General features: G+C 56.5%; 1 protein-coding gene across 1 annotated transcript; it reads right to left on the minus strand.

The window, feature by feature from the left end:
- Nucleotides 1-5029: 5029 nt before the first annotated feature.
- Nucleotides 5030-22868, minus strand: LAMC2 (laminin subunit gamma 2). The gene is made up of 23 exons (XM_059822110.1): nt 22787-22868; nt 18278-18466; nt 15638-15767; nt 14577-14675; nt 14214-14350; nt 13711-13833; nt 13391-13580; nt 12926-13038; nt 12386-12604; nt 11347-11526; nt 10627-10860; nt 10251-10387; nt 9785-9938; nt 9467-9672; nt 9111-9190; nt 8515-8652; nt 7581-7725; nt 7186-7335; nt 6715-6829; nt 6432-6631; nt 5680-5838; nt 5492-5591; nt 5030-5280 (listed from the first exon to the last, which is right to left on the minus strand). The coding sequence occupies exons 1-23, from the start codon at nt 22866-22868 to the stop codon at nt 5030-5032; spliced, it is 3531 nt and encodes a 1176-aa protein (XP_059678093.1).
- Nucleotides 22869-23426: the final 558 nt, after the last annotated feature.

Genomic DNA, 23426 nt, shown 5'->3' on the forward strand with positions numbered 1-23426 from the left:
TCTGCCTCTCACCCCCGGCGCCAACGCTCCATCGTGCAGCAATGTCCAGGGAACCGCAGCACAGCCCCGAGGGGAACGGTTTGGTCTCTTTTTTTGGGGAACCGCCCCCGCCTCGTATGCAGGGAGGGAGGGGGGACCGGTAAAAGAGCGATGCGCTTGGTGCGCTCGAGGGGAGGTGGCTTCAGCACCCCCCTCCCAGCATGTCACTGGGAAATGGTCCCCCGGTCCATCCTCCCAGCATGCTCAGACCAGGGGCTTCCTCTTCTGCGTCATCTTACAGTACTTACGCTCAATAAATCTAGGTGGACTTTTTTTTCTTAAATAGTTTTAGTGCGAGCCCTTTGGACCTCTCGACACGATGACCAAACGAATCCTGGTTGGCAGTGGGCAGTTGTAACCCAACCGGCTCGGTGCCCCATGGCAGGTGAACCTCCTCAGGCCGGCAGTAGGACAACCCAGCTAACAAAATCCTCCTCCTGGCCCTGAAAAATCATGGAGAGGGCATTTCTGAAGGGGAGCAGAGGCTTTGGCAAGCGTCGCTGCCAAAGCATTACTATGTCATGTCTCACCTTTCCTTGGCTGGAAGTGAACCCCCTTGGCTGCAACCCACCCCAAGCCACCCCCCTTCAGCAAGTGGACTTGGGGTGATGCTCTACTCCGTCCCAGTGTCGGAGAGGGCAGCCCACAGCACCTAGAAGGGCACTTGCCTTGAGGGAGGAAGAAGCAGGTGGTGACCCAAAGCATCTGGTGAGAATTTGCCCCAAACCTGGCTGAGCTTTGTGAGGGCTGGGTCCATCCCCATCCTCTAGATCTTCATTTCTGTCTGTAAACTTCCCCCTTCTTCCTCAGCTCCTACCCTCTTCCTCTCCTTGAAGAGTTTATTAAATGCATGATACTTTCCCCCTCCCAAACTGACTGTGGCTACTTTGCACATCCCTTGGGACGTGCCAGGCTCCTGCTCTCCTGCCTGTGACATGCCCCCAAATGCCAGGGATGGAGCCTAGTGGGGATGCTCGCATTAAAAGCTGAGCAGGTAACATGGAGCAAGAGAAAATTATTTAAGTCCTGTGGAGAGGAGGGTTGCTGAAGCAGGCCATTGCCCTGCTGAGCATCCCTAGGGTGCAAGGACCCTGCACAGCCTCTGGGAAAGGTCACAGCCACGAGTAGGAAGGTACAGTCCTGCTCTACGCCTCACCTTTTCCTCTCCCTTTGCTCCGTCTAACCTTGTATCACTTTGGGTTAAGCCCTCCACCTATAGCTCCTGGGCATCTACCCACTACCCACGGATTTGGACTACGTAGGCTCAGGCTAGCCCACACCACCACCCTCTCCCAAAGCACGACTATTGCCCATGCTTGCTTTGGGGCTTTCCTAGGGCTGCGCTGTGACTAGCTGCTGGTCCCCAGCAAGGGACAGTGTTGCGTTGAGACACCTGAAGGCTGAGAGTCCTCCAGGGTGTTTCAGGGAAAGATCTGAAATTACCTTTTTTTTTTTTTCTCCCTTAAACATCTACGAAGGGTCACAAACTGCTCTCATGGAAGCTCCAAAGATGAGACATTGCGCTAAATTCGGTGACCTGCTGAGTGCTGCTGGTATCTCTGTAACAGCAAGCAACTTTGGACAAAACAAGGTAGCCGACAGCCACATGCTCCTTGCAGAGGGCAGGTTTTTATGTTAGCAGTAGCTAATGACTTCTCGAGGAGGGCACAGCCCTTCCAGAAGGGAAAGCAAGAGAGACAGAAGTGATGTGACTTGCTCAAAAGCCAGAAGAGGTCTTTCCTTGCCAGGGATTTCCCTCCACATGGAGAAGCTTGTTCAGGAACTGTCGTAAATTTGGCAGCTGATTCCCTCAGCACCGGCTCTGGTATCTCCAGGCGGTTGCATACGTATCCCGTGGTGTTAGGAGATATGGAGACGCCAAAGCAGAGAGGGTGGTGAGAGCGTGCGGGACTCAGAGTGCAGGGACACCTCTTCTCCAGGGAGGTCTTCAGCCAGTTCTAGCTGCTCACCAGCACCCTACCGAGCCCCCCTAGCTAACACACCGGGCAGGTGCCCGCGGTGGGACATCTCATCCATGAGACACCCAACGTCCGTAAGCCAGTAGGTAGATTCCTCTCCACCTGTTGTTCTCATGTGTTCAGTTTTTCAGTCTCTCCTCCCTCTCCACCCCAACACAGAAGTTATTTCAGACAGCAGCCTCCTCTCCTTGCCAGATGTCACTCATGTTTCTTAGCTCCAAGCCAGAAGAGAAAAAGCAATGGTAGCAACCAGCCTCCAACACACACCCCCAGAGAGGGATTTTAACCTCCTGGGGGAGCGATGTCTCTTTGAAGGAGGGGGAAGGACGGTGGGTTTTAACTGAGGAAAAGACACAGGGAAATAAAAGAAAGGAGATGGAGAAGGAAGGCAGGCGGCATGTCCGAGAGCCATCTCAGATCCTCCCTCCCTCCCTCAGGTACGCGAGATGGGACGCAGGGGAAGCCAACCAGCTTCCCATCCCATCGTGGTTAGGACGGCATGCCTTAGAGACGTAGCGTTGTGGTACGGATGATGAGTATATTCTGTCTTACTAGTCTTACCTGCGCCTTCGTGTATCTGCTCGGTAAAACTCACAGTATGGGGTGGGGGGGTGGGACAGGGGGTTTGTAACAGGTTGTTCAGCTCTGGGACTGGTTTGGAAAATGTCTTTGGGTGGGTATGGAAAAAAAAATAATCATCCCCGAAGATCCATGCGACCGTCGGGGAGGTGAGGACCAGGGTTTCCAAGGGTGCAGGGGAGGGATGGGGAGAAGCTCGTGGGTTTTGGTCTTAGAACCTCCACTTTTAAACAGTGCAATTTGCTGAAAGAGAAATGAACTTCAAATGCCTTTTGGAAAAAAAAAATAAATAAATAAAGGGGGGGGAGGGAAAGGGATTGAAGTTGCCATGCCACCGATTTCACCTTTGACAAAAGTTTTGGAGCCTAATACTTTTTTTTCTTCTGTTGCTATATGAAAAAAAATGGTCATTGACAAAAAAACTTTATCAGCAAAACGTTTAAATTATGTAATAAACAAAACAAAACAAAGACGTTACTGGTGTCATTTCAAAACAGCCCCAAGACCGAGTCAGGACAAAGAGAGCAAGCGGCTGCACTGCTGGGAGGACCCATGGCCAAACTCACCCAAAACAGGGAGCTGGAGAAAATAAACCGGTAGGCAAGATCCAGCCAAAAGTAGTCACTATTTATTGACCTTCTCCCTTTCAAAAAACACAACTCGTGGAAAAATAAAGTCAGGTCCATAATACCTGTTCCTATGCTGTACAACGGGAGAAGGAAGACATGCCAGAATACATCTCGCTTAAATAAAAGTATAAGGCAGACATAGTACTTGGTATATCCTTATCAAGCAAAAGCAGGTATATCCTTATCAGTCAGAGCTAACGAGGGTTGAGTGAGTGCCCCAAAGTGTCCTTCTCCATCCAGGACCTCCTCTTTCACCACCACGCAGGTGAGGGGGCTTCAGACTTGACTTGCAAAATCTGGTAGCTCTTTTTTCCCCCTGAAACAGCATCTAAAGGAAGCTGGGAGAGGTGTCAGAACGGAGCTGGAGCCACAGGAAAGCCGCAGGTTTGCGAAGGGAGTGCTGCGGTCTTCAGCTCCTCCACAAGCTCTGCTCAGACGTAGAGTGGGGAATCCCTGTGGAAACCTATCTGAGCCTCTGAGAAACATCCCGCACCACGCGGGAGGGAGGGAGGGGGAACGGGCAGCACCAAACTGGAGGCAGAGATACATTCAAGACATCTTCAATATTTTTAAACCGATCAAATGAGGAGGCTGGCACTCCAGCAGGATGGGACCGGGCTCTCGGACATGAGAGCTTGTGGCTGCAGACCCCTGGAGAAAGCCCCCGTTCCCGTGACCAGTGCTGCAGGGTCCTGGGTACTTGTGCAGAGGGGACACCACCGTGCTTCTCCTGGGCTCGGGGACACCCAGGAAGCTGCCTGGTGCCACACTGACCGGTCTTGGAAGGAACGGTTGTGCTTGAGCGCGTAAGGGGATGGTAAGGAGACCTATGCTTGCCCAGGAGGAGCTTTGACGAGAAAGCCATCCCTCGGGGGTTTTGGGGACTTGAAAAGAAGTGTGGAAGAAAGAAAGGGGACCCTCTCCTCCTGGCTGAAGGGAGCAGGTGGAACAGGAAAGACTTTCCACTTCAGGAGCCCCAGCAGTTCTCTCTGCTAGCCTGGGATTCCCCTCTTCCTCCATCCAGCACACCACTGTGAGCTCAAAGGCAGCTGGCAGCTTTTTTACCCCACACCTTTAGCAAAACAGTCACCACCTCACTGAGAAGCACCGTGGAAAACCTGCAGCTTTACGAAAAGGGTCGTCAGTGGCGTCTGATGCCAAATCTCTAAGCCACAGCAAAACCACACTAGCACCACTCCGGCAAGGTGAGGACCGGGGAGGCTGGGATGAGAACGCCACGTGAAGCATCATCGGTGCCACGGCTCAAAACTCATCTCTCCCAGCTGCCTCTTCACGCTGCTTGCTCCCTTCTCCGGAGCTACTAAAGGCGAGGAAGACCCCACGGAGAACATGAGGAGGAGGTGGTGGTGGCAGCGTCAAAAGTGAGGACAGAGACTCTGGTCCTTCCGTGTGTGCCGGATCAGGAGAGGGGATCCACAGGGGGTGGAGAACCTCTCAGCCATGAACTTCAGGCTCTGAACCGTGCAAACTCCCAAGGTTGACAGCAAGCAACCCCCACCTGCACCTCAGAGAAATGTTGTAGGAATGGGCTGTTCTTCAGCCAGTAGCACCTTCACGGAACCAAGCGTCTCCCTCCTCCCGTGACCGAGGGACGGATTGCTTTGAAAAATCAGGGACTCTTAGGGCCAGCGTGACGATGGGAACTTCAGCCGCCACGCTGAACTTGAGGGTAAGGATCAGTCCAACACAAACGCAGCCAGTCCTGCCGGGTTTGGGGAGGGAGGCTGGGCCAGGCTCTCCTGCCTTCAGCCTGGCAGGTGCTGCAGCCTTTCCAGAGCTCACTCACGGCAATTCAATGGCTTTTGTGTTGTAGCAGCCTGGAGGAAGATTCCTCTGGATATCCTCCAGGTTCTTAATATCCGCCAGGATCTCATCAATGCTGCTCTCCAGTGTCTGCACCCGGGCCTTCTGCAGCGCGGCCGTCTGCTCCAGCTCCGACATCTCATCCTTCAGCTGGTTGCTTCTGGTTTTGGCTTTGCTAAAATTCATCTCGAGCTGCTTCAGGCCGTCTTCATCCACAGCACCAGGCTGGTCTGTTGTACAGGAAGAAAACAAGGAAGAGGGAACCATGGATGGAGGCTGAGGACCCGATCTTTCTAGATACTTCAGGAGCTCCAGCATGCTGCCCAACCTGTTTGCAGGCATCATCTAAGGCAGCTTCTGATGCAACTCCCAGCACCTCTGCCTAGAACCCAGCAGGGCTCTGTCTCCCTCCACGCCCCACAGCAGCGGCGCAAAACCTACTCATCAGACGCAGCAGCTCTTCCAGGGCACTCAAGGTCTCCTGCACGACCACCCCTGCCCGGCCAGCCTTGGCGTGGACCCTCTGAGCTTCCTGAGCTGTCTGAAGAAGGCAAGGTGGCAGCTGTAAGGCCAAGTCTTGCCCAAACGCCAACACAGAAGGGGGCAAGGTGCGGGAGATCAGGACCCACCTCCTGTATCACAGCAGCATCCGCCTCAACCTCCGAGAGCTTCCTCTCAAATTCGCCATCCACTTCCTTGGCCTCACGCTGCAGGGTGGCCACTGCCTTCTCTAGGGCGAGGACGCCGTCGGCCGTCTTGTTGGCTTCCACCTTCAGCCGTGTGATCTCCTAGGGAAGGCAAAGGGACTTTCAGAGGGGCAGAGCACAGCCAAAATCGGTCTGGGTGCACTGGGGCGTGGAGCTGGTGGAAACTGGTTCCTTCCACAGGGACCCAAAATTATTGCAGGCTGTCCTGCATCCTTCATGTGCTCCCACCAGTTGCTCCAGACAGTTGTTTCTATGATTACGGCTCAACCCCTCCTGCAGACATCAGTGAATCCCTTGGGAATTACAATATGCAGTCTGGGAGTCGAAGCCACCAACGCCAAGTCTGTGAGTTCACAAGCCTGCTGGCAACTATGGAGGTGAAAAATCCCCTCGGTCACCAAAAGGCGGCTACAGAGAGATGCCACAGAGATCCTCATGGGACAAACATGCCTGCAGAGATCCCCATGCACCCACTCATCTACAGCCAACTCTGTTATCTCTGCAGGATCCGCTATAGAGAAACGTCAGCCAAAACGTCCGCACATCAGGTCCAAAAGTCAACGCATCAGGTCCACCATGAAGACCTGTTGGAGTTGCCAACCATCTCCTCTTCTTTCATGGTTTTCCCTTCCAAACCCTTTTCTGCCGGCAATAGCACCAGGGCTTGCCCTCACCTGCTGGATCCCCATGGTGATCTCCTTCGCTTCCCCTGCCGTGCTGCTGGCCGCCTTGGATTCGGAAGCAGCGCTGCCCAGGATCGCTTCAGCTCGGTCTGTCTTCTCCCTGGCACTTGCGACCATGCTGCTGATGATTGGCAGCCTCTTCATGGCGTCTTCAGCTTCCCTTCTCTTGTCGTCTGCTTGCAGGTTAAACTCTGAAACACATGTGGAAATGAAGCTGCGCTACCTTTGTGAGATCCCACAAGGGAGGGGAAAGGAAGGGTTTCTAGGACGTTACCCCGGAGGCTCTTCAGGATCTGTTCCACCTCGTAGAAGGTGGTGTTGCCAGCACTCACGGCTTGTAGGGCTGTGCTCCTGGCGAGGTTGGCTCGGGACAGCAGCTGCGTCAGCGTCTGCGACAGGCCAAAGGGACACAACGGGCAGATGAAGGACACGATATGGGACCATCAGACAGTCCCTCAACCAGCTCCAGCCACCGTGAGTCATCTTAGCTCTAATCTTTCCAGGAGCAGGTCTTCAAACTGCTTCACATGGAGGAGGTGTGCTGGTAAGACCCCGCACCAGCAGCTCCATGCACACGGAGAGGTCTCCCACCGGCTCCAGAAGACCAACCCCAAGTGGCTGTGTTTCTAAGGAAGGCGAACAGGCCAGGACAGCGCGTAGTAGCGGTGGTGCCACGGGCATCCCACCGGGGCTCCTGCTCATGCTGAAGACGACTGAAGCCACAGCCCCCCAGCCAACCTCTTACCGCTCTCTCGCCCTCTCCCCTCCGCAGCAGCTGCTTGATTTCTTCCTCCCAGCGCCCCGTGCGGCTCTGCAGTTGCCTGTACTGTGCCATGTAGGTGTCCACCAGGCTCAGGAGAGCGCTGGCATCCTGCTTCAGCCGGGTTGATTCCCCCTGAAACACAGATGTGATGACTGCTTGGGGGTCCAAGCATCTCCCCGGGAACCACAGCAAGCAGCAACATGCTTGTCTCTTGCTCCTTGTGCCATGGCCAGCTACGGGGGAAGAAGGGTGGGAAGATGCACATCCGATGGCTCCCCAGTGGAGACAGAGCCCTGGGAGGGGCTGAGCTGCCGGCAGAGAGGCTGTAGAGGAGAGCGGAAGGGGAATTCCTGATCCCACAGGCACAAAACCCTCACCTCAAAGGAGCCGATGTCGGTCTTCGTCAAGCGGGACAGGGAGTTGAGGAGCACCAGGCTGCCCTGATAAGCCTTGTCTGCCTCGGAGGCCATGCCGTCGGCCTCAGCCTTCAGGCCTCCAGCCAGCGACTTCAGCTCCTTGTACCTGCGTGGATGCGAGGTTGAAAAGCACGGTACCAGCCAAGCTGCCAAACCCCGCCACAGCATTAATGCTGCTTCTTACATTGATTGTTCACGCTCCCCGAGCCCTCTCCGGGGCCCCACAGAGATTTATCACGTGGGGAAAGCTAATTGCCAACATCCCCCACATCCCAGTCTCTCTGCCAAGTGAGGCATCCACTGGCTCCTTGCTCACGCTCCAAAATCCAAAGGTGTTTCACAACAGCTGAACCCTCACAGGCTCCGCAGTGGCTCTGCTAACCCCTGCACTACCACTGGATGTTTCCTCCTGCGCATCCCCATTCAGCTCCTTAACTTTGTTCGGGGCCGTTGCTCGCACCCCACCAGTGGTGTGCAAAGTCCCAGCACCGTGGTGGGCTCTGGAGAGGCTCCAGCCCGACCAGACAACGTGGGGCTAAATCTACCCTCGGGCTAAACCCAGCCCAGATTTGAGCTGGGCACAGGGTCACTCCCGGGCGCCGGTTCGCACACACACCACGTTAAACCCCCTGCCCCAGCTGCGGGCAGGCACCCAGGAAGCATCACGGTTTGCGGGGTGGGAAGCAGATGCTCCGCAGAGCTGCCAGCCCTCCATCTCCACCGCTCAGACGTGGCAGCGACCCAAGTCCGGGCGAAGCCCTACCTGCCCTGCCTCCAACCACACGTTTCTGCAACTCAGCTGGGGAGGCAGGGAAGGGAACACGGACGCTTGGCCACCCTCCTCCTCCCTCCCATGTCCCCCCGCGACACGCAGGCAAAGGCAGCCTCCACTCACTTCCCGAGCAGCCCTCGCAGGGAGCCGGAGGCGGCCGCCTCTCCGCCGGCGGCTGCGCGCACCAGCTCCAGCGCCTGCCGCGCGTCCTCCCGCGCCGCCTTCGTGGCTTGCTCAATGGTGTTGGCGGCTTGCGCGTGGCTGCAAAGCACGGGGGGCGGGCTCGTGAGAAAGTTTTCCCACCTGAGTTTTCTCCACCAACTTCCTTTACCGTTGTATTCAGCGATACTGGATCACACCCTCCCAGGAAATGCCGCGTGTTTGAGACGGTGACCCATATTTTGCTTGTCCCTCCTGCATCTCCCAAGGCGGGGAGGCAGATGCTGCCTGTTCCAACCGAACACCCATGGGCCAAACTCTGCCCCCAAAGATGCTTCTAAAACACACCCAAGACCACCCTCAAAGGCAAGCAAGGACACTCTATAGGGCAGCGAAGCCAGCCCAGCAGCTACATCTTCCCCTGCTCCAGGGCTGGCACAGAGGTTGTGGCAGCTGCAGCCCGATGGCTAGGCAAGGACCCCCAAAAAGGACCCTCTGGGTGCCCAGCAGGATCTCAGTCCCCCTCCCCTCTCTCTCGGCCGACGGCGGGAGCGACTCACCTGTTGGCCAGTCTTAGAGCCTCCTGGGCCAGCATCAAGAACTGGTTCGAGCCCCCAGGAAGGTTTGAATTAGGAATGGTCTGAGGAAGGAGGAAGAGAGGCGTGAGTGCTCTTCCCTGCCCTCCATCCGATTCAGCAATGAAAGAGGCAACTGCAGCACGTTAAACCTCCACAGCCCCCCAAAGGCCCCTGCCAGCACCTCTCCAGGTCCCAGCCCTACAGAAAGGGCCACCAGAATATCTTCTGCACTCACAAAACAAACGTAATAACTGGAATACGTTAAATTCTTAATTTCTTCATAGATATTTTTCAGCCCTGGGCTAGGTTAGGAGTGCATCGCAGAAGGATGCTCTTACCACCCGACGCAGAGCGGCTCCACTGCGGTCCAGGTCCAGCCTAGCTCTCTCCAGCAGCCGCCGGGCGTCCTGCACCTGCCTCTCGTACTGGCTCCCGAGAGACCTCAGCCTCTCCACCGTTGCCTTGATCTCATCCAAGCGGCTCTGGGAGCTGGACCCTTGTCCCTTCATCCTGGCCACACGGTTTTCCAGAGACCTGTCAGAGGCTGGTGAGGAAAGAGGAAGGCTGAAGAGAAACTCATCGCTAAGCACAGGCAGCAAAACCCTCCTCTGATACAGCACAGACGGCCCCATCCAAAGGCAGTGGGCAGGTGGTACCTTGCAGGCTCAGAGCTTCCCCGAGGATGGTCCGCAGTGTCTCCTCGGCCAGCTGCATCCTTCCTTCCAGCTCCTGGCTCTCGGCCCCACCGCCAGCTTGCACCTCCGAGAACAGCAGCTCCAGCTCCGCCAGCTGCTGCAGGTACAGGTCCACCTGCAACCAGAGCAGACCAGGACATCAGCCAGCAGGATGCCAAACCCACGGTGGAAAGACCAGGGTGGGAACCAGGTCCACAGTCCAGCCAGAGGATGGAGAGCAAAGCAAGGGCTCATTTTTGGATGGGGCACAGTGGGCCAGCAGCTCTGGGTCATTGGTTTTTTATTGGTTGAATCAGGTACAAACCCAAAGTTGAGGTGCAGCATGGAAAAATGGCTTCTCACTCGCACCAGGAGGAGATGCTTGAGGGTAAGCTTATCTCTGCACCCCTTGCTGCTCAGTGGCCCCAGGGCCGGCAGAGATGCTCACCTGGGCTTTCACCTGGCCATAGCAAGCCGGGCACTCGCTCTCTTCGCAGCTGGGACCCTCAAAGCCGGGCTTGCAGATGCAGCTCCCATCACTCCCGCACTTCAAGGGCTCGGCACCGGCTGAATCGCAGGCGCAGGCTGCAGGTCAGAGCGGCACAGGCTCAGAGGAGCCTGTCCCCACCTCGAGTCTCAGCATGTCCACCCTTCCATCCACCATCTCCCCCAGCTTTTCTCCCACCATTTGTGCTCTGGTTCCTGCTCTCCGCTCCCGCTTTCCAGCCTCGGCTTTTGCAGCATCCCCTTTCCCATCAAGCCACCCCGTGCTCTGGCATGGATTTTCTTACTCATCCCCAGCTCAAACAGTGCCCAGCTCTCACCTCTGCACTTGTCGGCAGGATCAGGGGCCAGGGGGTTCCCAAAGAAGCCGTCTTTGCAGCGGTCACAGTAGAAGCCAGCGGTGTTGTAGATGCACTTGAGGCACTCGCCCGTCCGGCGGTCGCAGTTCCCCACGGCATTGGGCTCCACGTTGCCGTTGCACTGGCACGGCTGGCAGGGCCGGGAAGCCACTGGGTCTCCAAAATAGCCATCGGCACAGTACTCACAGTTGGCCCCTGGGAAAAGAGGGACGGGGCTAAGCTCATGCTCTTGCCCAAAAGGCAGAGGCTGCCTTGCTCCCTCTGCCCCACAGAAGTGGGGGCATTTGGCCCCATTGGGGCTGGCACAACAGCATCTCTACTCTTCTCTCCAACACACGATGCTCTGGGCAGGCTCTCAAAAGCTGGGTGCAATGACTGACCTTGGGCAAGTTCGTTTCCTATTTGGTTTTTTCCTATTTTTCTGTTCCTCTCCCTCCCCACCCATCCTTTTTCCATCCATCTTATCCCTTTAGATGAGAACCTTTCCTGGGGCAGGGCAATGCATGTTTACACAGCCCTTTACAGGCAGGAGCAGTAATGCCATAGGCAAGCTGGGCTGAGAAGATGGGATGATCCGCCCGTCTCCGAGCATCCTAGCCTGCTAACGCCTGCATCTCCCCGTACAGCGGGTTGAAACTCCGGGGAAAGGCAGCGCAGAAGCGAACTGGAGAAGGGCATTACCGGCAGCTCCAGGAGGGCAGTGGTCACAAATGATCTCCTCACCGCCCGGCACCACGGAGCAGCCTTGGCCCTTGCCGCAGGGGCATGCCCTGCAGCCGTGTGGCTGCCGGGGGTCTCGGTAGAAGCCGAAGGGGCAGCTGACACTATTGCCCACATTTTCGTCTCCCGAGTAGCATTCACCTGAAGGAGGAAGGAAAGGGCTGAGGGTAGTTTCCTCTGACCCCCAGTGGGACACCCTCCACCACTCCACCTCTGGGCCACCCTTCGCTTGTGGCCATGCCACCCACTGCAGCACAAGCACCCGTGGTCCAGCATCCGCCACCGGAGCCCTTGTGATTCCCCCTCGCCTGCCCATATGCTCTTCATTTCTCTGCCCATCAGTCCGTCACCACGCGGGAAGGACTGTGTCCTGCTCCTGCAACGGGATCCCAGCGAGACCCCACAGAGGAGCCCATCCCATGGCATGGAGGGCTGGCCACCACCACCCAAAGGTGGCTGGATCTCATTTTTCACAGCTCGTATAGCTCCCGAGGAGCCCCACGTGGCCTTTTGTGCCTCCTGATCAATACTCAGGTATTTGGAAATTCAATCCCAATTCAGACTTGGAAAATAGTGACAGATTAACTTTGCGTTGCTTTGAATTTACATGGCAACACTGCGGGCTATTTTAACAAGACGGATAGTAAAACATGTTTACATCACTGATATCTACTGACACCACAATTATTTTTAAAATAAAAAGTCAGAAGAAAAGTTTTCAATGCTATCCAAGCAGTAGGAGATGTTTTTTCTCTCTCCAGTGAGCATCATCTAAGCCCAATTTGACCCCAACGCATCTTCCCCCTATTTTTGGCCACAATGCTTCTAGACTTTAGGGATTTTTATCCGTGATGTTCCCTGCACTCCAGCCCCACAAGCCAGGGATCTCGCCCCACTCAGTGGCCCCCACACACCCCTGTAGCTCAATTCTCGGGAGGCAGACAGCCGCCCTGCGATCCCTGATGCCTTACAAGCTCAACGCGGTGGTGGCTTCTCTTACCGGTGTCGGGATCACAAATTCCTCCCCCCTGGCAGTTGCACGGCACGCAGATGCTGAACGGCCCCAGGCCGGTGGCATCTCTGCGGTAGCCAGGGGCACACCTCTCGCAGAACTGCCCCCGGTACCCCGCCGGGCACTCGCAGCGCTCCACCCAGGGAGCGGGGTCTCCGGCGACGGGCTGCGCCGACACCAGGGTGACGTTGTCGATGTAGCTGGTGCCTGGAGGGAGATACAGCCGGTCACCCGCGGGGCCAGCAGCTCCGCCTGCAAGTCCCCCCCACCCGGGTCCTGCACAGGTCGCATGTTTCACTACAGCACCCACAGGCGGATGGACCGGAGCCGAGGCTTTGCTGTCCCCACTGTTGCCATCCTGCTCAATCCTGTCATGATTTCATTTTGCCCATCTTAGGGCACTGTTTTTTATTACTATAATTATTTTTTTTTAATACCTTTTAGCAAAGGTGTGTCCGTCTGGAGACTCGGCATCTCCAGCAACGAGGAGAAGCCAACCTTGTGCTTGCAAGCTCTCCCCCCACTTACTGTACTCCCCAAAGGTGGCTCGGATCCAGAGAGCTGTCAGGTTTCCCAGCAGCCTGCGATATTCAAAGTGATTCAGCCTCGGGCTCCACTTGCTGCTTGGGTGCTCGTCCAACCTAACCGTGGGAGGGGGGAGAAGCGGAACCGGTTTCAAGAAAATGAGATGCCTCATCAAGAAAGTGCTGCAGCCTTCACCCATCTCCCTCCTGAGCTCAAGGCTTTGGGGAACAACCTTCACCCATGCGACTGACCCCGAGCAAAGTACCCAGCCCAACCTCCAGCCAGATTTTCTGCTGCCCCTCTCACAAAGTGACCTCCTCATCCAGGAGAGAAGCACTGGAGACACATCCAGCCCAAACCAGGCAACCATTTGCCACCTCCAAGGGATCACAGCTGAATCCAGGAGCTCCCTGAAGCCGCAGCTTTTCTCGCTCACCTTGCCCCAAACACCCCAGCATCCCCCTTTACCTGAACGTGTACGTCTGGCTGATACCGCAGGGCAGGACCTTCCCCTGGGGCAAGAAGGGGGCAGTGACTCTCAGGCCATCTCCTTCCAGGACCACGTCGTGCGGAGATGGCTGGCGTCCCCCTCGGTCCAGGCGGTAATCGAAGGAGAGCGTCTGGCCGTAGCTCAGCTGCTGGTTCCCGAGGAATTTCGCTGCACAGGGAAGGAGGGGAGAAAAATTAAAGGCTTAAAATCTTGCCTTCCTCCTAAAGGCTCGGTTCACGGGATCAGACCAAGCAAAGGGGACACCATCACCTCTTCCCCTCACCCATCCCGCACCTACCTGGCGCCATGAAGTATATCGGCTCCGATCTCCTCGCCGCTATGAAGGCATCCTGATGGCGCGGGGACCACTGGAGCTGGGCTGGGGAGCCGCTTTCGTGGACACCTCGCCAGCCTTCAGCACCTGCAGTGCCAACAAGGAGCGGTCAGCGGGGACAGGGAAGGTGTTTCCCAGACTTCAGCATATTTCTGGAGCTGTGCCTTATCAAAACCCCTGGCTTCCCACCCCTTGACCTCCGAGGGGGCAGCACAGATATGCCTGTGCTGATACATCTGGAAATAAGCCAGGCTGGGCAGGGGGCTTTTCTCCCAAGCGTCAGGAAAGACATGATGAAGCAAGCCTATGCTCCCCCCCACCCTTGCACCCTACGATCAAGCCACCCCACCCATCAAAGCACAGGGACTCCCAGCAGGACTGCGAACCAGGTGGCTCCTCCAGCACGTCAAAGAGAAGGGGTGGCAAACCCCCCCAGGAGCCACAGGGCTGTCCCGCTTGGGCTTCACCTTGCTGGAAGGTGGAGGTGATGTTGTAGACGCTGTGGTTGTCTGCGCTGACACATGCAGCTGAGTGCCCGTAGCAAAAGCAGGGGGAGCATCCCGCGGGGTTTCTGGCATCCAGGTTATAGAAGTTTCGCTTGCACCTGGGAAAACGCAAGAAGGTGACAACATTCAAGTCTGTTTTCTCCTGTTCCTGGTCAATACAAGCAGTTCTCTAACAACAGCCGCGCAACACAGCCATCGCCACGGTTCGAGGTCACCACCAGGCTGGGATGGCGAGACGGGCATGCGGGCACTGCCAGGGATGCAACTGCCAGGGAGATGGAGGACATGCCACGCAGGGGCTCGGCAAGTCCTCCTGACACCCACCTCTCGCACCGCTCTCCAGTAACGCTCGCCTTGCAGACACAGCGGCCGGAGAGGCAGCCCCCCGCGCTGCCAGCCGGGTCGCACTCACACTGCAGGCTCCTGCAACAGGGACAGCGGGAAGCTCCATCTGGATTTCCAGCTCCACCCGGGAGCTCAGTGCCCCCAGCTGTTATACAAGACAGAGGAGAAACGCACACACACACACTCCCCGCTACCAGTCCCATGCTAGACAGGGAAAAATAATCAGCAGAGCCATCTCTGTAAGTAATCCAGCTGCAGCAGTACGGATGCCAGGCTGACGGTGCCCAACGCTACTGCCCGGGACACCCCAGCGCACCAGCTTGCAACCATCCCGGGTGCCTCTCTTCAGCAAGACCCACCTACAAGAGCAAAGCGAAGCTCTGCTGAGATGAATAGACCCTGGCTGAGCTCCACCAGGCAGCAACAGCCCGGGGAGGCTCGGGCAGGAGGCCAGGCACGGCGGCGCGGCAGCAGCCCTCACCCCCACCCTTTTCCTGCTGGGGGGCCTGAAGGAGCAACGGTGGGGTGAAGCGAGGAAGAAGAGGACGCAGCACTGAGGAAGCCAAACCAGAAACACTTCAACACTTAAGGTGTTTAAAAGGGGCTTCATGCAAAGGAAAGGGTTGATTTTTGTATGTACGTCTTTGCGTGGGGACAGTCCTTGTAAGTGGCACCAACACCGGGCAGACCCACGGGTGGGCAGGTTTTATCTTACATCGTCTAGCCTGGCTGGTGCCTGCTTGGTGTTATCTGGATAATAAAGCAATCGCCTCAGAGCATGGTTAAGCTCTGATTTTGACGCTATTGCATGACAGCGAGCTCTGGGAGCCGGAAGGGAGGTCCAGCCCCGCTCAAGCCTGCTCTCTCCCAAAACAGCAACGAGGTGAGCTTAGGGCTATCGGTGTGCTGTCACAAAACAAACCGCCTCTGCCCCTGCACGAGGTGTTTTCAGCCGGCACGCGTTCTTTACAGCCGCTGGGAGAGCTCTGGAGGCTGGCCCTCCAGCTGTCCCCATGCCAATGATGGTCGCCAGCACTTACTGCCCGCTCCTCCGGCACCCAGCCTCGGAGAGGGACTCGAAGCCCGGCTGGCACTGGTCGCACTTCTTGCCCATCACGCCAGGCTTGCAGCTGCACCGGCCGTCGCTGTTGCACCGCGGGCCGAGGGCGCCTGTGGAAAGAGGGGAAGGAGAGGTTCGGATGGGCATGTCCCCACGCCCTCCCGGCGATGCTGCCAGTGGGACAGGGGAGCAAAGCACCACACCGTCATTGCAGCAGCAACCCGACCTCAGTGACAGGTCCCCCCTTGAGGTCCCAGCACAGGGCTGAGACAACAGGTTTGGCTGTTAAAGTTGCTCCAGCCTTCCCGACTGATGCAGGAGACTTGGAGGAGATAAATCCCAGCAGGCATTGACCAGATGCCCAAGACAAGGATCATCTTCCCTACTGTAAAGGTCATCGCGAAGGACAAGATGGACTCCAGGGCACACAAACCAAGTGGAGAATTAGTTCTTCTTTGCTGGACCCTCTGCTAGTAGACATCTGTGCAACTTGATTTCAGTGCCACCACAAGGACCTTATGGGGCCGAGGGCCGTGGTAGGCTCTGTCATTTCTGACCTACCGCTGCGCACGTGCAGGCACCGAGGGGAGAGGGTGCCAGAGCCACGGGTGGCCGTCCGGCCGCTGGGCCCTCCCTGCACCCCAGTGCAGAGAGCACCCATGGGGATATTCGCCCTCCCACCACCTCAAAGTCTATTGCTCTGTCTTCTTGCCCCCTACTTTTTTAAGCGCAGGTGGTGCTTCTAGTTATCGTCCTGCACTGACAGAGACCAACAGGCATTTCAACATCTACAGCACCTCGGTGCAAGAGCTACCTATTGCAGAGCAAGCCAAAGCCTGATGAGGATGAAGGAGTCATCACATCTACTCTGTAACCAGCAGAAGACACACACAAAACACCCCAGAGCTAGAAATCCCATCTCATAGCACTGCAACCTGCAGAAAGCCTCCAGAGATGCTGGAGAGGCTGAAGCCTCCTGTCCGTCCCCAAACGCCGCGGCACTCTGCACCACCTCCCCTCCCGAGGCGAAACGCCCTGAACTCGGGAATTACCCTTTCGCTTTTACGACGCAATTAAAAGCCTCTGTGGAGGCCACACAACATTGCGACACCCAGGAAGCATCAGCCTGACTCATGAAGCCAGAAAAAGCCACCGCTCCCCGCATTGGGGTTTGGCCGCCATCCTTGAGATAAGGGTGGCAGCTGGGAGGGGCAAGCAGCTCCCGGCGGTCATCAGCGGGTTCATGGCCACCCACCAAATTCAGGCCAGAGCGGAGCAGGGTCCCTCTCGGCAAGGCAGGGATTGCTGATGGTGAAGTTGGAGGGAAGGAATGCCATCCAGAGGGACCTTGACAGACTGGAGAACTGGGCTAGTGTGAACCTCATGAAGTTCAACAAGGTTAAGTGCAAGGTCCTGCAGCTGGGTCAGGGCGTTCCCAACATCAGTACAGACTGGGGGATGGAGGTTGGATGAATAGATGGAGAGCAGCCCTGCGGAGAAGGACTTGGGGGTACCGGTGGATGAAAAGTTGGACGTGAGCCGGCAACGTGCACTTGCAGCCCAGAAAGCCAGTCGTGTCCTACGTGCATCACCAGCAGCGTGGCCAGCAGGACGAGGGAGGGCATGCTTACCCTCTACTCCGCTCTCATGAGACCCACCCTGGAGCACTGCATCCAGCTCTGGGGTCCCCAGCACAAGACATGGACCTCTTAGAGCAGGTCCAGAGGAGGCCACGAAAATGGTCAGAGGGCTGGAACAGCTCTGCTATGGAGAAAGGCTGAGAGACTTGGGGTTGCTCAGCCTGGAGAAGAGAAGGCTACAGGGGTACCTTATTGAAGACCTTTCAACATATAACGGGGGCTCAATATATAAAGGCAAGCGCCACAAAGGTTTTTAATTGCATCATGAAAGTGAAAGGATAATTCCTGAGTTCACAGCATTGCACCTTGGGAGGGGAGGTGGTGCAAAGATGGAGACACCTTTTACCAGGGCCTATAGTAACAGGACAAGGGGCAATAATTTTAAACTGAAAGAGGGTAGGTTTGGATCGGACATCAGGAAGGAATGTTTTATGATGAGGGTGGTGGGACACTGGAACAGTTCACCCAGAGAAGGTGTGGATGCCCCATCATTGGAAGTGTTGAAGGTCAGGTTGGACGGGGCTTTGAGCAACCTGATCTAGTGAAAGGTGTCCTCGCCCATGGCAGGAGGGTTGGACTAGACAATCTTTGAAGGTCCCTCCCAACCCAACCCATTCTTTGAGTCTGTGATTATTTCGGGGCGCAGGTGGGTTTTGAAGCCTGGCTGCAGCCTGGAGCTGCTGAGGGGTTCAAAACACCCAACACCAAGCAGTGAAGTGCCCAGAAGAAGGAGAAGCTCCTACGACTTACGGTGCAGCCACACAGCGCTGGGGTCTGGCACCTCCCCAGACAATCCCACCTGGAGCCAAGCTGGCCCCGCTCGCTCCTCCTGCGATGCTCTGGTCTGGTGTGTAGGGACCCAGAGCCTGACCCAGCCCACGTGCTCAGCAGGACCGAGGGAGACGCAGGGCAGCAGGCGCTTTAAGCCCCTCTGTGCCCCTGACCCAACCCTGTCCCCTCCCAGTCGGCACCCCACGTACCCTGGGGGTGGCAGCGGCAGGGCAGGCAGCAGCCCTCCTCCCGCGGGCGGAAGAAGCCCTCCTTGCAGCGCTCGCAGCGGGCGCCCTCCGTGTTGCCCAGGCAGCCGAGGCAGCGGTACCCCTTCCCCGTCTCCCTCAGGAGGTGCCGGTCGAAGATGCACTGCCTGGACATCCCGTTGCAGTCGCAGACTGGGGAGAGGAGAGAGACATCTCAAATGGTGCTTAGAGATAAGGGCACCAGCTACAAAGCTGTAAACCCATCCTGACGCCCAAGGAACAAGCCCAGGCGATGCAAACCTCCTCCTCTTGCTCTAATAACGAGCCCTGTCCCCACATCTCTGCCCTTGTCCCCACACATCTGCGTCCGTCAGCCACCCACGTGCCACCGAGGCCCGTGCCACGCTCCGCATCCCCACGCTTTGGAGCGTTGTCAGGTTTCACTGCCAACACAGCTCAGGACAGACAAACCCCCCCAAGCCAAGCAGTCCCGCTCCGCAGCGCAGCACAGCCAGGGATGTTCTCCATCCTTTCAGAGGCCTTCCAACACAACGAGGTCATTGAGTAAGCAGAGTTGGCAAACAAAACCCCAAACCTTATCCTGATAAAAACATGGGGAACTTTACTGGTGACTTCAGGGAAAAGGGAAAGATCCCGGCGGTTGTGTTTGGTTTCACCCGGCCTCTCACCAGGAGCAAGACCAGCCGGGAAAGCTCAACCAACTGCCACCAGGTCCCTCCATCTATGTCTGTGATGCCAGTGTCCTCCCGACCAAGAGTGGGGGTGATGAGGAGTGGTTTGTGATCGGAGGAGCTCGGTGGAAGTGTGCCAGCCAAGAGGCAGGTTAAAAAAAAAAAAAAAAATCAGGTTTTGTCAGGATTTACACAGGTCATCTCACCCCACCCTCCCCAGGAAGAAAAGCTGCAGCTGCCCACATCGCTGCATGACGGATGCCAGGAAGGACAGGCATGAGATTTAGCGTCCCACTACAGGCAGCACAGACGGGACCTCTGGAGAGCACACTGGCAGATATCTCCCCGGACATCCCTGCTCCAGCACTCTTCATTGCCTTGCCCAGGTGCTCTCTCAAAGCCACCTCCCATCTACTTCTCAAGCCCTCAGTGGCCAGTGCTGGAGTGTTTAAGCCTGAGGACCTTTATTTCAGACAAGTCTCTCAGTGCCACCGAGGAGAGCAGATGCGGTTGAGAGAACGGTTGGCAATAACGGGCAGGAGAAAGAAACAACCTGAGGGGAAAAATCAGGACCCACAGAGGTGCGGAGCCTGCTGACGAGCTGCTCCAAACCATCCCAATGCTGCCATGGGTTCCTCAGCCTCCCTCAACCTGAGAAACTCTGCTCACTGCTGACCTCCTTGGCATATGAAGAGCGGTCCCCAGCTGCCCATCCCCAGCTCAAGTCACCTCCGACAGCATGGGGAGGTGGAGGAAATCCAAGAGCAAGCAGAAACCTGCAGCGTGGATGTGGACAGCAAGTTGTACTTGATACACATGGAGGATCCTCCTTCCCAGCGCTCTTCTGGCACAGCTTAGCCTGAGGATACAAGGTCCCTGTCCTCCACATCTGTGATTCCCGGGACCAGGCGAAGGCTCCTGCGCTCACCACCCAAGCACGCAGCGCCCAGCGCTCACAGCTGGGCACCACCCGCCACCCTCGCACACACCCGTTAACACCCGCATACCAGACGAAGGCACTCAGCAAGCGGCAGCCAAGCCTGCTGCCAAAAAGAGAGATGACCTCATCTGCCAGCAAACAGGGAGAGAGATCTTTCCAGCTCCGGCAAACGCGGTTCTTCCCTTGCAGCCTGGCTGCCAGGAGACGGAGATCCAGCTGGTGCCACCCCAGCCTGCTGGGAAGGGACCTGCGGGCGCAGAAGTCCTGCCTCTTATGGGTTGAGAAAGCATCTAGAGCCTCAGTGGACACCACCAGTGACCAAAGGGCAGAGACAATGCAAACAACCCACCGAGAGCAGCAGCGCGGGACTTTCTCAAGGTATTTGTGCTGACCTTCACAGCGGGACTGCTTGGGGTCCGTCCCGCCCCCCATCCCTCCACACTAAAGCTGTAAAAACCCACGCATCACCCTGCGTCTGTGGAATCCGGAGGGTTTTCTGGGTTGCTAAATTGCAGGCATGAGCACCATTCCCCGAGGGAACGCAAACCTTTTTTCAGGTCTTGCTCTCCAGCCCTGGCACCGATTCAGGTCTCGCTAATCCGAAGCCATTTAAGATGCTGTTGCAGATGAGTGCCACCACCTCACCGGCATAGTTGACCCTCTTGCTGGTCTTCTCCTGGAAACCTGAGAGCTCAGGCAGGTTAATCTCTACCGAGAGGGAGGCACTGGAGTTGCTAACGAGATGGAGCATGCCAGAGCTGCTGGGAGATGAGGACCAACTGAGGACAGGATCCTCTTTGTATCAAGATGCCCTGAGGCTCTGCCTTGAGATCATCCCGTTCTCAGGCAGCTGTGGGGAAGAACAAGCTCCACAGAGGAGAAGCTTTGCAGCTGCATTTCTTCAGCACTGTATCAGGATGGAGGAGGTCCAGGGCACACATCCAGCAGGACATTGTTTTCCCAACGCCCACCCAGCAGAATAAGGTGTGAAAAAGACTTGTTTGCTGTGCCGAGACAAATTCCCGCATCAGAAAGGCTTGGAGAAGGAGGCAGGCAGCTTCAGACCTCTTAAATTGTCTTCTTAAATTCACAAAACCAGAAAATGCGGTTGGCCCTGCGTCTGCGAGGAGCTGATCCGATTGCCCCGTACATACGAGCCGGTCTGCGAAGACTACTCCTTCCGTCAAGAGATCAACAGAGCTTTGCATGCAACGAAGCCTCCACGACAACACAAGCCATTCCCCGCTCCGTGCTTTTGGGACCGTGACCCAGAAGGCTGTCCCATCCGCTCCCCCAAGTCCTGGGTTACCCCATCGCTCGATTCCACAGCTTTCTTGCTGCAGGAAGCCTGCACCTCCTGGGATTCCAGCATTGGCAGGGAGAGACCACGCACCAGGAGCCAAAAGCTGCCATTTGGTGTCTTCTCCTTTCCAACACCTCATTGGCACGGTGGAGCTCTGACCTCCACACCCCAACTCTTCCCCGAACCCCCGGAGATCCCTTCAGCCATCACGTGCAGGCACACACCACCAAGGCAAACGCACGCTTGCTTGGGCAAGGCTCTGCACGGGACAGAGTACAAGCGCTCCATCCTCTGCCGCTGGACCAGATCGTACGTGAACCCAATTTGACTCAAGCAGTTCATTTGCAAGCAAAACGGGATTACGTGTGCTAATTACAAGCAGGCGTCTAGCGGAGTAACAGCAAGAGAGACTAACTTATGTCACCGAACCAACTCGGAAAGTCTGCTGCAGCTTAAAAGCGGGGCTGGTTACCGACTGTCGCTTTTACATACGTGCAGAAATAGGTTCAAGAGTCCATGGAAAAGCAGCGGTTGCCTACAAGTTAATTTTCCACTGCCAAGAAGGGCCGGAGCAGGGGGGAGTCTACATTGGTATTTTAAAGCTTACATGCAATTAAGGCTGTTGTAATAATTATCTAAGTAGCATATAAAGCAAATCAGGTGGCTTTTAAAAAAAAAAAAAAAAAACACAAAACCAAAGCACACATATTCAGCACTTTTTTCCCCCCCATCACATTGCATTGCACTTAAAGGAAAACTGATAAAGGACCAATTCAAACCCAGCAAGCGTATTGCAGAACACCAGTACTGCAGACAAAAAAAAAATCAATGTCGCTCAGTATTTACAGAATACATGTAAAGACCCAATTTTGGCCAAACATACCCACCTCCAGACTACACACCGATCCAACTGACACCCCGAGACTGAGTTACTACTGGGCTGAATGCATTTAAATGTCCCTGCCTTGCGCTCTCCACTAGGATTGCATATGCCAGAGGATCCTCTGGATTTTTAAAGCTCGCCGCTGGTCTGTGTACTGCGGGAGACTCGCCGCCTCGCACGGGGTGCAGCGGGGCCGTGGGCACCTCGTAAGCCCGGACTCGCACAAAATACAAACGCCGTACGTGTTGCTACAGCAAACCGGATCCTGGATCTTCCAGCTCTTCCTCGGGCGTAGGGAAGGTTTTAGTTACAGCAGTGGCGGGCAGATAAGCTACCCACTCCCTGGGCGATGCTCGTGCTCATGCCCGAATCCCACCCAAGCAGCAAGGTTCTATACAAAAAGCAATGAGGTAATTGCACATAAATAAGTTATTAAAAGGGGATGCCAGTAAAAAACAAAGTCTAAATGCTCACGGGATATTAAACCCCGGAGGAAACGTAAGGAGAAGCACCTACAGGTCCAATTTTAATCCCAAAGTCAGGAGGGGGAGAGCACCCTAGCAGGGTGCTGCGGCACCCAGCCGGCTCTCAGTTGCCGGGACTCTCTGGCACCGGGGCAGCGTTGCGAGCGAAGCCGCCAGCGGGATTGCGCGTCAGCGCAAATCAGGAACAGTCAACCTTCCCGAAGCCTCACCTTCTCCTCTGTTGGTGCTCCGGGCTGCGGACAGGAGAGACGCCGCGAGGCAGCAGAAGGGCAGGAGCCAGCACCCAGCCATTTCTTGTGCCGGGGAGCACAAGGCACCCACTCCCGGCAGGCGACGAGCGGGCTCGCGACGAGCTGAATTGCTTTTTTTCCGAGTGGTTTTTATCGGCTGCTCCACCTGAGTCACTCCCAACAGGAAGAGCGCGTGTGCCGTGGGCTGACTCACCCCGAGCAAGGAGAGCCCAGCCCAGGGAGCGCAGACAGGAGCCTGCACACGCGCCTGCCCCGCGCCATCAAGAGAGATGCCTCGATAGGGCGCAGCACCCCGAGGACCTCCTGCCTGCACCCTCCTGGGGTGCTAGCTCACGGGGGAAAAAATAAACCATAGCCGCAGCCCCTGCAGATACCCCTCCTGCCCATCCCGCTCGCCCAGCTCCATCCTGCCCGCTGTCGCTGCCTCCACGGGCAGGGCACCGGTGCTGGCTGGGGAGAGCCGGGCTGCCCGGGCACGCAGGCGGCTTGCAGGAGCTAAATGAAACACGATGAGCTCACGGGAAGCCTGGGGAGGGTGGATGGGGACCTCCTGCTCATGAGCCAGGTCCAGGCAACCAGCCCGCAAGAGCAGGGCTCA

Source organism: Gavia stellata, chromosome 10 (genome assembly GCF_030936135.1).
Source record: "Gavia stellata isolate bGavSte3 chromosome 10, bGavSte3.hap2, whole genome shotgun sequence".
NCBI classification, from domain to species: domain Eukaryota; kingdom Metazoa; phylum Chordata; class Aves; order Gaviiformes; family Gaviidae; genus Gavia; species Gavia stellata.